The sequence below is a fragment of the Myxocyprinus asiaticus genome, chromosome 40 (assembly GCF_019703515.2).
Source record: "Myxocyprinus asiaticus isolate MX2 ecotype Aquarium Trade chromosome 40, UBuf_Myxa_2, whole genome shotgun sequence".
Taxonomy (NCBI): domain Eukaryota; kingdom Metazoa; phylum Chordata; class Actinopteri; order Cypriniformes; family Catostomidae; genus Myxocyprinus; species Myxocyprinus asiaticus.
In genome coordinates this window covers 31,253,826-31,267,202 of record NC_059383.1, presented here as the reverse complement: position 1 = coordinate 31,267,202, position 13,377 = coordinate 31,253,826, and the positions used below count along the sequence as shown (strand labels likewise).

The 13,377-nt window shown below is 40.9% G+C and overlaps 1 protein-coding gene across 1 annotated transcript in view; it reads right to left on the bottom strand.

Annotated features, from left to right (window-relative positions):
* LOC127430583 (whirlin-like) overlaps window positions 1–13,377 on the bottom strand; it is a 136,743-nt gene that overhangs the window by 41,925 nt on the left and 81,441 nt on the right. Inside the window, exon 4 of the mRNA XM_051680448.1 lies at window positions 930–1,138. Within this exon, the coding sequence (XP_051536408.1) occupies window positions 930–1,138 (209 nt within the window). The remainder of the gene's footprint in view (window positions 1–929; window positions 1,139–13,377) is intronic.

Here is a 13,377-nt window from a genome sequence, read left to right as displayed (position 1 = left end):
AAAGATACATACCTGTATATACAATATTTCATCCAATGATGGCTAGAGTAAATCATCCATGTCCTTTGATAATGATCTGGGTCATATTTAATAGTAAACTATGCAAGTTGCGCTCCATAAACCTTATTCACAGTAGCGCCATCTTTGATTTTTAATGTGAATGAAAACGTGGCTGTGAACATCTCTTCAATGGCATGAATGGTAAAACACTGTATAAACCTCCCAGATCACATATGTTTTTCCACAGCTCATGCTGTCTGGAGTTTTTTGTAAACTGAATGCTCTTGGTAAGATATGTTTAAATGTTTTGTCTGTGGAATGATCCAAAAAAAACCTTAAACTGAAATACAGCCTATTGAGGAGACTGTAAGTATATCCATTACAGCCTTGTTGTCAAAAATCAAAGATGGCGCTGCTGTGAATAAGGTCTATGGTGCTGCAGAGTTTTAAGCAGCCTTTGGAATAGCTGGGTGGCTCTGACAGATGGTGAGCAGTGGCAGTGGTGTGCATACCTTCATAGAAAATATTTTTTTTTACATTTTAGAATGCACCATGTTGTCAGCCAGTCGCGTCCGTTGTACGATCCCCTTTAAATTACCCTGCTGCTTACACTTTACCAAAGTTGTGATGAGAAATATGTTTGAAGAGACAAACACTATTATGCAATGATTAGCCTTCTGAAAAACACAGATTTATGTATATTGATAATCATCATGAAAATTATCTAATTATCAATGCATTGAAAAGGCATCAATCCCAAGCCTACTGTAAAATATTATCTCTAAAAATATTTACTCAAGTTAACTTTTTCTTTTCATCTTATTTACACTATTAATGTTAGATGTATAAACCTGAATACATTTTAAATTAAATTCAAATGTATTTGTATAGTACCTTTTTTTTTGTATAAAGCAGTTTCTCTCACTCACCCTGTAACACTGCTGCTAGCCGAGCTCTCTGTGATCTGTGAGCTGGCTATCCACTTGGTCTCGCCAACTACGGTTCGGGCGTGCGGCAGTCGCCCGACATCTTTTACCGTCATCATCAGATGGTGTGAAGACTTTAGCACTCGTACGGCCTCGTCATGCGGGATGCTGAGGAAACTCCGCCCGTTCACCTCCAGGATCTGATCCCCAACCTGTGGAGAGCACAGGGCAGAGAGAGGAGAGGGTGGATGGGCTGGTGCAGGTAGTGCAGGGCAGCGGGTGGAAGGGTGGCGCGATGGGGGCGGAGTTGAGGGTAGGTCAGCCTGGACATCCTGAGGTCAAATGTTCGTGCATTGGAAGAGTGGTGTGGTCAGGTCAAATTTGTGGAACAACGAAGAAGTTTTTGGTTTTGATTAGATTAGATTAGATTAGACACAAAGAAAGTGATTTTGATGACTGAGATTAGGCCATACACACCCATTGAGCAGTGGTTCTCAACTGCTTTTTGGGCACCCAAAAATGTTTGGCGTACAAAAGTTTCCTGAAACCAAACACTGGAAATCATTAATATTTCCATTAACTCTCTAAGCCCAAAAATATACAAAATTATTAACATGACATTGGCCAAATCGAAAAATATATAATTTTGTAAATAATTTCTGTCATGTGTTCAGATCCCAAATTTGCATTTTATTATTTGCATTTAAAATATATTTTTTCCCTGATGTCAGCAACACAATCAGAACAGACCTGTAACCCACCACTTCAAAAACATTGTTTTCCATATCTGTTTGGCAGTTCTAACTGGCTACCCAGTCAATCTCATCCGCTCCATCCTTTCATCCTCCCACTCGTCCAATGTGCTCTTTACCATTTTCCCATGCACCCTTTGCTTGTCAATCATATATTACTGTTTCTTTTTAAACAAGTCTTAACAAAATAGGTATCAACCTATCACACGAGAAAACTGGCTCCATTTCTCTCTCTCTTTCTCTCATTTCTTTTTTGTAACCATCTCTCAAGTTCTGTTCCAAAACTGTAAAATGCCTTGCTGTTTACTGCCTACACTGCCACAGAGTTTGCCATTAGCATGTTGCTAAGATATATTGCGATAAGAATAAAAAATAATATAGCTACCAGCAGCAATTGTCAGGGCCAAGCAAATATAAAGCAGCTGATATGTTGTAGTAAGTACAACATGAGGACTCAAAGCTCAACAGCAGTACAACTCTCACACAAGTTTAGGCGTGACTCGAGAACCACTCAGTTGGCATTGCTCAAAAATGCCAAAGAGATAAACAAAAGATGAGACACTGCTGTTGCAATCTGTCTTTAACATAAAGCATCCATTTGATTACTTTAGTTTAGACAATGAGCTGGACCTATATTGTGCTCAGCACGATGCAAAGTCAAGAACAACAGAAGGGTTATGACCTTGTTCAAGACAATATTCAAACTCTCTCTCTAAAAATATTATTTTTTTAATTAATTTTTTATTTTATTTATTTATCACACATTATACATTTGCACATACACAGTGAAATTCTTTTTTTCACATATCCCAGCTAAGCTGGGGTCAGAGTGCAGGGTCAGCCATGATACAGTGCCCCTGGAGCAGATAGGGTCAAGGGCCTTGCTCAAGGGCCCAACAGTGGCATCTTGGTGGTGCTGGGGCTTGAACCCCTAACCTTCTGATCAGTAACCCAGAGCCTTAACTGCTGAGCCACCACTGCCCCTGCAGTGAGAACACCATCTGTGAGAACACCATGAATGCAGACAGATATGTACAAATTTTGGAGCAACATATACTGCCATCCAGCACCGTCTTTTCCAGGGACATCCCTGCATTCTCCAGCAGGACAACTTCAAACCACATACTTCCCTGATTACAAGTGCATGGCTGTGAAGCAAAGAGTATGGGTGCTAGATTGGCCTGCCTGCAGGCCTGACCATCTCCAATTGAGAATGTGTGGCACATTATGAAGCACACCATACGGCAATGAAGACCCCATACAATTATGCAGCTAAAGACTTACATAATGGATGAATGGGGGAAAATTCCACTTTCTAAACTTAACAAACTTGTGTTTTCAGTGCATAAATGCTTAATAAGTGTTATTAGAAGAAATGGTGATGTTATAGAGTGGTAAACACCTGACTGACCCAACTTTTTGGAGCGTGTTGCAATTATCTGATTTGAAATTACTGTACATTTTCAAAAAACAATGAAATTCCCAAGGAAAAACATCATATAATGTGTCGTTGTCGTGCTTTCAGTATAGAAAAGGGTGCATATAATTGACAAATCATCCCTTTTTGATTTTATAAGCATTTTTCATACTGTCCCAACTTTTTCGGAATTGGGGATGTATTTTGAAGTAAATCATTGGATTAAACTATCCAATCACAATCCTCTATCTATAGATGTCCAGTTAGTGAACTGATTGAAGAGTCAGTTTGAAAGAGCACACAGATGAAATTGTGGCTGGAAAATTGTCAAGGAAACGTGCATGCACATTTAATGAGGATCATCAAAAAGAGTTTACATTTCTAAAAAAAGGAGTCATAGACAGAGCCTAGTAAAGTAAGGTGTGAGATTTGTGGAGCTCGCATTTCCATTGCCCATGGAGGCCACACCGACATCGTGCAGCATGTTCATACAAAAAAGCATGTGGATGCTAAAAGTAAGTGTGCCACACCAAGTGTTAATGATTGTTTTGTGAAGCAAAGTTCCAAATCTGACAAGGTGCACGCAAGTGAAGGATTTTTTGCTTATCATTCTGTGTGCACGGGCAAAGCTTTGCACATTCATGACCTGAGAAAAGTCTTGCAGGCCAGGCTGGAGGAATCATTCATACCCTCTGATATTAAAAAGCAGTTGGATGCCCTGGTTGAAGCTGGTGACATGCAAGTGGATGATTTCTTCTGTGCAGTGAGATACTTATATTCAGCATCAGTGGATTACCTCCAAAATTGGAGCCGCTCATTAGAGAGCACAGATAATCTTGAGTGGTCCCTACTTAGAGACATCCCAGAGTGGAAAGACATTCAGAGCAGCCTCAAACACTTCTACTCCAGAATCCCCGCTCTCAGTTTGATTGACGAAACAACGCTCTTTGATGAGTGGGCTTGCACGAACAACATTGTCACTCGTTGCATCACTGAGTGGAACATGAACAAGATGGCCATGTCTGAGAGATGGACAGATGTTTTTCGTGAGCTTGAGAGCAAGACCATCAACTTCAGAGTCTTAGCCAAGGTCGTGGAGTTTGTTTTATGCCTGCTTGGGACATCTGCATCTGTGAGGCGTGTGTTCTTATTAATGAACGCAGCATGGACACCAGATAAATCTCGACTCAGTGTAACAGTCATGAAGGCAATGCTTTTCATACGTCTTAATTTTGGACAGGACTGCTCTGCATTTTACGATAAACTCTTGAAAGACAAGTGCACACTGCCTGAGATCAGGCTGCAACTTTTAAAATGGCAGACAGGCCAAATGGCCGTTCAGAAAAAATTGGTATCACTGGATTCCGTATAACCCTTGATTGTGGAAATTTGACAAAATCCTACAAATGTTTGTTGCCAAAAATAGTAATTTTTAGTTATTTTAGCATAATTATGCTAGCTACCTTTTAGAACAGTCTTCATTTAAAGGGCAATTATGCTTTAAATGCTGCCTTGGTTGGTAGCTTTCTAGGTTATGTAACAGAGCCTGCCCACCCCCCCACCAAAAAAACTTGCCCTGCCCCCTGCACATCCTGAAATCTCGAGGGTAATTAAGGAGGCTCTGCAGTAATAATAATATTAATAAATTATGGTGTTGATCAATTTGGACATAATACGTCTTTATTTTTCCATAGAACATGAGAGATATTTGAAATCGATGAGGCTGATACAGGAGCACTTGCTTTCCCTAACGAAACACTAGCTCATGTGTATATCTCCCTGTGTTTGTCTTCTGCGTATATCTCCAGGGTATTCCAATATTGTGTAAGGTACAAGATTGAGAGAGAGGACTCTTTCAGTGCTGACTTTAAGTGCAGTCAAAGAAATAGTTAACCACAAAATTAGAATTCTGACATTTATTCACTCAGACAAGACTTAGCACTAAAACAGTGCACAATTTAGTCTTAAAAAGAGCATCTCGTGAACATGTGGAATAAAAATCTATGAATATTAATGAAACATGTACAAGGAATGTAATTTATTTAAATGTGAATCAGAATGAGCTATAACTTAACTAGAGAAAGTGTATGTATGTGAGAAAGAGAGCCAAGAGAGAAAGAGTGTTCTGTGCCAAGTGATTGGCAAGGTGGCTTTCATTTGCTTTAACCTCCCAATTCCAGTGATTTAGCCACTAAATTTGGGTTTGTAGCAAATCCCTTAGTTCTCTGGAACGAGGAAGTGGGAGACGGTGTACTTTGTTCCAAAATACAGTCTTTATTCACAAACAAAATCTTTTGCTTTTCAGCAGAACGTTATGCGATACACACACACACACACACACACACACACACACACACACACACACACACACACACACACACACTCGCTGGAAGCTCAGCTCTCTCTCCCCTCTGCCGCCATCTCCTCCCCTTTTATTTCCACATCACAGCTCATTGGGAATACAAACAGGTGTTAGCACAGGTGTAAATCCTTAACCATTCAGTTTTCCTGGACCTCACTCTCCACAGATCGGCACTCAATCATACCCCCGCCTCCCCATACCCCCACTGCCCAACTCAGGCCGGGGAACCGTCCGGCCTGCCACCGACTCCCCCCATTCTGAGAGAAAAAAATCGCCCACAGCCATCTGCGCCCCGGACTGTGGACAACCTTGAATTTAAAGGGCTGAAGTGCCAGATACCAATGAGTGATCCGCGTGTTGGTTTCCTTCATGCAGTGGAGACATCTGAGCAGGGTGTGATCCGAACAGAGGGGGAAGGCCCTCCCAAGTGATCTCTGGACGGCCCTCAGATGCTGGATATGCCGCTGCCAATCATTGCTATAAATAATAATATCATCCAGGTAGGCAGCGGCATATGCAGCATGCGGGTGGAGAATTGTCCATGAGTCGCTGAAATGTCGCCGGGCCCCAAACAAACCGAACGGAAGGATAACGATATGGTGTAAGCCAAACGGAGAGGAAAATGCAGTTTTTTTTCTGGACATGGTAGTCAAGGGGATCTGCCAATATCCCTTTCGTTAAATCCAGTGTCAAATAAAAGCGAATAATAGGGGTGGGAACATACCACCACTCCTGGTGTCGTCTCAGTGTGGTGTTCGATGAGGTTTGTACGACCGGGAAGAGACAAAAACATGTCGGAAAACTCCTTTTGCAACCTGGCAACCTCATTGACTTGGGACGATGAGAGGTGGTCTCCTCCTGCCATTCCTGGGCCTGTAACAAATTCTCCTGTGTTAGTTGCCCCAATGTGTGGAGTTTTGTTCTCAGGTCCAGAATGTATTGAATTTCGTTCTTACTCTCTGAAGGTCCCTCCTCCCAATTTTCCCTCAGAACATCCAGGATGCCCAGAGGCTTACAGCCGTAAAGTAATTAAAAGGGGGAAACCCCAGTGGAGGCTTGTGGGACCTGTCATACTGCAAATAACAGGGGTTCCTGCCACTTATCCCAGTTTCGCACATCTTCGTGTACGAACTTTCCGAACCATATTTTTAAGGGTCCGATTAAATTGCTCGACCAGGTCATTCGTCTGAGAATGGTAAACACTGGTGTGGATCGACTTAATCCCCATTAGTTCGTAAAGTTTGCAGAGTGTACGTGACATAAACAAGGTGCCTTAATCAGTTAGGATCTCTTTCGGAATACCAACTCGGGAGACAATTTTAAAGAGTGCCTCCACATCACAGCATGCTGAAATGTTGTGCAGGGGCACTGCTTCAGGGTATCGCGTTGCATAATCCACCAAGTCTAACACAAAGCGATGCCCCGTGCCATCTGTTCTAATGGCCTGACAAGATCCATGCCAATTTGGGCAGCCGGATTCACTGAATGTCAGTGCCCAGAAACGCTGATGGTGCTGTTTGGGGTTCCGACCAACCAGTTGCAGGATGGCTCATTTAAGGTCCAAGTACTCCAGCAGACTTGCGATAGGTAGATGTTGCGTCACAAGCTGAGCTTCCCCCAACAACAGCGGCAACTGATGGACCACCCACTGTGCTCGGGACCACCCCGACCCCTCTGCAGCATGCTTGAACAGTTCTATAAAGCTTCGGTGTCATCCTGTGGTCCTATTTTCACCAGTTTGATCTGAGGCACAGCAGGCGTGGTCGGGGTAGCTGCTGGAGTACCCCTCTGTGGCAGCAAGCTCTGGATCACCTGTCGGCCCTCCACCTGGGCCTGCATCAGTGCCTGGAACCGTTGTTCCAGTTCTGACCTTAGCTCCAAGAGGGCCTGATGTTGCATCTGGTGGATGCCACCGAGGGTTGGGACGATCTCGGCCAGCGGCGAGGACTCCATGATGGCGATCTTCCTCATTTAGGTTTTGGCACCACTCTCCACCAGGAAGCAGAAGACGGCGTACTTCGTTCTAAAATACAGTCTTTATTCACACACAAAATCTTTTGCTTTTCAGCAGAATGTTTTGCAATGCACACACACACTCGCTGGAAGCTCAGCTCTCTTTCCCCTCTGCCGCTGTCTCCTCCCCTTTTATCTCCATGTCACAGCTCACTGGGAATACAAACAGGTGTTAGCACAGGTGTAAATCCTTAACCACTCAGTTTTTCCGGACCTCACTCTCCACAGATGGGCGCTCGATCACACCCCTGCTTCCACAGGGTTATATACCGAAGCCACAGAGAGCACACAATTCCAAAGCCAAGGTAATGAAAACACAGCATCCATGCCACCATCTGCTATTTAATCTCCTTTGAACTCCTATGCATCCTTAGACCTGAACGGTCTTGAGCTTCACACCCTGGTGGACGTGATTCCTGATAGTTCAGAAGGCATATGGACCATATTAGGGTGGTATTATCATGACAGGATGAAGGTCAACTGTCCTCATCTTTACACTACATTCAGTCTCTCTTTTTTCAATCCGTCTATCTCATTTCTTTTTACTTAATTTAGGGATTCCTGTCAGTAAGAGTGAGTGGGGGGCACAAAGAGAGATGCTTGGCATTTGGAAGGAGTCCCACGCAAACCACGGCATCCCTTGACTTTTCTTCCTCCCTTCTTTCTCCATAGCAATAGATGATGGAAGAGAAGAGAGATGAGAAATCAACTTGGCTGCTTGTTTTCCCCTGTTTGGCTTCAATTTCCGGATAGCAATCAGGGATGGTGGCTAAATGCACATGGCAGTCATGCTTTGTTACAAATCCAGGTTTGTGAGAGGAATAACATCTGCTCCAAAGTTCCATCAAGATGCCAGAAAGCTGTACATCACTCATTCCTCATTTAGCAAAGTAGTTTAGAGGTTGCTGCTCAAAGCCAAATACATATAAATATCCATGTCTACAGATATTCTATCAGTCACTTACAAGGTTGTCCAATTTGTTTTACTTTGTACTTACAAATTACACAGAATTGCTTGAATATCTATGATCCACAGTTAGATCTCTCCTCACCTTGCCTGGCATGACTTTCACCCTAATAATATCCTATAGCTTATTTTTTAAGAATTTGGAGCTGTCAAGATCACTCATATTGAGTGCCACAGTCTTCTCTATTCAGCTGTCCACCCAGTGACAGATAAATCCAACTCACTTGGTCCTTGAGGAGTTTTAAAAGAAGGTGATTTGTTGTAAAAACCTTCGCCCAGGGTAGTCATACATTTTAAATCTATAACTGTGATATTTGCTGACTTTCTTCGTGGAGAGTATTGCCTTGTATAATTAAAACACTTCTGATCATGCTCTTCCTTTACCATGAGACACTTATTCAACTCCCACTATCCTTATACACATGGAAAATCTTTTTGTTAGTTAAATGTTTGAATGCATATGAAACCATATGCAAGAGAGAGAGAGAAAAAGAGGTAGAGAAAGAAAGAAATTGGGTCAGACTTATTTTATGACAAATACTTCCAAGTAACGGTCCTTATACACATGGAAAATCTTTTTGAGAAAGTTGTTCATAACAACAAAAATCCCTCAGGAATAATAAAGCCTTTTAGACTGTGAACGTGAAAATTTTTGTGCACTAGTTTGTAATTGGGTCAGATTTATTTTATGACAAATACTTCCAAGTAACGGTCCTTATACACATGGAAAATCTTTTTGAGAAAGTTGTTCATAATAACAAAAATTGCTCAGGAATAATAAAGCCTTTTAGACTGTGAACGTGAACATTTTTGTGCACTAGTTTGTAATCCATTTTGAGATGGTCACGCCTCTGTCTAACTGGCAAATATGGTAGTTTTACCGAGGCACTGGAGGAAGGGTCTGTATTTTGGTATAATCTTGCTATATGGCTGCTCTTGTCACTGCGACTATTACTCAAACTTTGAATTCTCCTGGTGTAACCATATGTCTTAAACGCTCATTAGGTACAATGATAAATTAATGAATGGACAAGCTAAGCACCGCTGTATCCATATTCAGAGCACGACTATTCATCAAAGAGAATGAGATAGAGAATGATGGACAGAGAGAGGGGAAGAGACGATGACTTAAAGGGGTAGAAAGAAATGAAGGAATGGCATGTTGGAAGACCCAAGAATTGAGAAGAATTAAAATAATATTGTGCCCAAACTTAGGACCCAACTAAGTTAAATGTTTGAATGCATATGAAACCATATGCAAGAGAGAGAGAGAAAAAGAGGTAGAGAAAGAAAGAAATTGGGTCAGTTTTATTTTATGACAAATACTTCCAAGTAACGGTGTTTCAGGCCATAAGTCCACAATATCAGCTAATGCAAGAGCAGTTCTTCAGAATGCTGAGTTTCAATAAAGCCTCGCTGTAAAAATAAATGAAGTTCTAAAAAGCCTTTATCCTTTTATGGCATTAAGTAATTTGACCATTACAAACTACAATGACGGTCCCATTAAAGTATTTTACTATCCTACAGCCAAGAAATGCTCTAATTGTATTGTTTATTCTCCATTAAGTAAAGTTATTCAAGCCCAGCACATGCCCAAATGTTTTTCAATAAAGCAAACACCACGTAATATATCCACATACACACAAAAGATTACAGAAGAAACAAAAATAGAAGCAATGGCTTCAGTGAACGCATAATGATTAACTCCGGCTCTTCTGAGGTCAATGGGAGTTTCTGTACTCCATAACACTGAGGATGTGACTCTTGCAACTAGACATAAGTGAGCCAAGGGACCACACAGTGAACAAACCCCATTATTCCATCCAAATAAAACTCTACAAACTGCATCTGCCTTTAAGACCTCTAGCATTTTAGACCCTCTGCATGAAACTTCCAAAACCCCAGGGTTTGAAATGAAGACAAAGTGAGAAATTGAGAAAGGGCCACAGATGTTGTTTGCAAACAAGTGTCGGATTTGTTTGTGGAAGAGAATGTTACCGTGATCATAATCGCTCTGGAAACAAGATTAAATTCATCCATCATAACTGTCCTATGTTACTGGTAAGCACATTCCTACGTGGCAATGTGGATTAATCTGCATCCTCATCAAGTCACCTGATATCCAACAGTGTTTATCCTTGTTTATAGTCCGTTTTTTTTTGTGAGTAGAAAGAACGCTATTTAGAACATGTTTAACTGTAGGCTGATTCACATGAAACTTCAGCAAGGGATCTAAGGTTGTGATCTAGTCCATTTGGCCCATCGCTGGCCATAAGTAAAATCTGCTCATAAATTAGTACAATTTAATGGAAATTTTTCTTATTAGGACTTGAATTAAGTTTGATATTTTAAAGCATTTTTGATCTGCTATTTTCTGTAAAAAAATGTTTAATTACCATGTGTGAAAAAAATGCTGTTAATATTTAATAGAGTAGTTTTTTCTTCTTTTAAAACACTTTTAAAATAATTTAAAAGTATTATTCAATAGTCATATCTGCAAACATTTTCTATGAATCGCATAGAAATAATCACATGCATTTTTTACACGGATCATTGCATCAACCTCAAACCACTGATGATCAGGAACCACCACAACAACAACAATTACGTGTGGGATCTCAAACCCTCGCTAATCAAAAACCACCACCACAACAACAACAACAACAACAAACAATTGCTGTAAGTCATGGCATCTGCTCATATTATCGCTTCGTGCATTGCATGCCACATGTTTACTGTAGCTTCTTCCATCAGCAGTGAGGGATTCACATGTGATAAATGTAAAGAATTAGTCAGGCTGATGGAGAAGGTTAATGAGTTAGAGACACGCATCCAAACACTAGTGGAGGTCAATGAGAAAGAGAAGCCAGCAGATACTGTTTCAGATGTGAGTAGTTGTTATGGCCCCCTTTGGGCTGTATTGTTTTTCTTACCCCACTTGTCACGCAACAATAAGGCAGACTAAATGTTGGATATCAGCTCAAAAGAATATAATTTATTAAAAAGGAAAAAACATAATAAAAGATTGACTGGTAACAAAAGAGAAGTATAACCAAACAACACAGGTCTGGATCAGGGAGAGGCGCTTGCAGACTGGCAGAGAGCTGGTTTTAAAGCCGATGGAACCCACAGCACAGGTGAATCCTGTCAGGTCTAATCATTGGGCTCATCAACTTCTCAACTCAGCCACTACCAATCTGCAAAGCAAAATACAAACACAAAAGAAAAACAATACAGCCCAAAAGGGGCCGTAACAGTATTAGAGCGAGCAACACACACACTTTGGTTCCAGCTGTAGAGCCCCCGAAGCAGTACGTTTGGGTGACATCTCAGCAGCATACTCGTAGGGCAAAGCGACACCACTCTCCTGTTCCTGTTAGGATTTACAATCGATTCTCCCCACTCAGTGATGCACCCACTGAGAATTGTGTTGAAAGCACCCTTGTTATTGGTGACTCTTTTGTAAGGAACATGGAAATAGAGACTCCAGCCACTTTTGTTAAATGAATTTTGGGTGCCAGAGCGTCTGACATCAGATCAAATTTACAAGTGCTGGCTAATGCTAAACATAGGTATTCTAAGATTGTTATTCATGTTGGCACTAATGATGTCTGGCTTCGCCAGTCGGAAATCACTAAATATAATGTTAAAGAGGTGTGTGAACTTGCAAAAACTATGTCAGATACTTTAGTATGCTCTGGCACGTCAACTTCTACAGCAAAAAACTTTGGTGTTACATTTGATAGCAATCTAACCTTTGAAAAACTAATTTCCAATTTTTGTAGAACTGCATTCTTCCACCTCAGAAATATTGCTAAGTTACGACACATGCTATCTGTTTCTGATGACGAAAATTCATGCATTCCTGACCTCAAGACTAGATTATTGTAATGCATTACTAGGTGGATGTCCTGCAGGTTTAATAGATAAACTTAAGTTGGTTTAAAATGCAGCAGCGAGAGTGTCAACTAAAACCAAGGAATACGGTCATATCAGCCCCATTTTATCTGCATTACATTGGCTACCTGTTAAGTTTTGTATTCATTTTCAAATTTTGTTAATTACTTACAAAGCTTTGAATGGTCTTGCTCCAAAGTACTTAAGTGACCTTCTATCATGCTATAAATATCATGCTTACTACGATCGCAAAACTACGGCCTGTTAACAATACAGAGATTATCCACAAAATCCACAAAAGGAGGGAGATCATTTTCCTATTTGGCTCCTAAACTATGGAATAGACTTCCTAGCAGTGTTCTGGACTCAGACACACTCTTTAGACTAAACACTTATCTATTCAGCCAGACATACACCTAACTTATCCCTCAATTCATAGTTATGCTGCTTTGGTTAGGTCTTCCGGAACTGAAAACACTCTTATTCTTTAACCCTGCTTTAAAGTGAATGGCATCTACTCTAATTTTATTCTATTTCTTTCCCTGTCTAATTATATTAATATTATATCATATTATATAATATAATATTATATTATATTGTTAGATTATATCCCAAGGTTACCAGAGCCTGCCAAATCCATCTCCGGTCCTGCCTGATGTCCGATTCCCACTGTGTTGCTGAGTGATGATGACCGACTGCAGCACATGCCAGCCAGACTTCACTTCAGTCTGCTAAGATGGACTTCACAGAAGAAGAATTGATGCAAATTCAAAGACATGGGATTCTTCATGAGCCACTGTCTGAAGCATGGGCTTAGGATGGAGATCACCAAAACTACCTGCCATAAGCATCTGCGATTACTGCGATGCTCCTCACTGAATGATACCTATATCAACTTGGTCAAAGGAGGGACATCACTCTCTTAAACTACATAGAAAATGAATTAACCACTAACAAAAGCCTTTATCTGCCAAAATCAAAGGACAATGCATCTACGTGTATTTCCTCAGTTAATTCGGGATGACTTCAAGGATTTTAACACT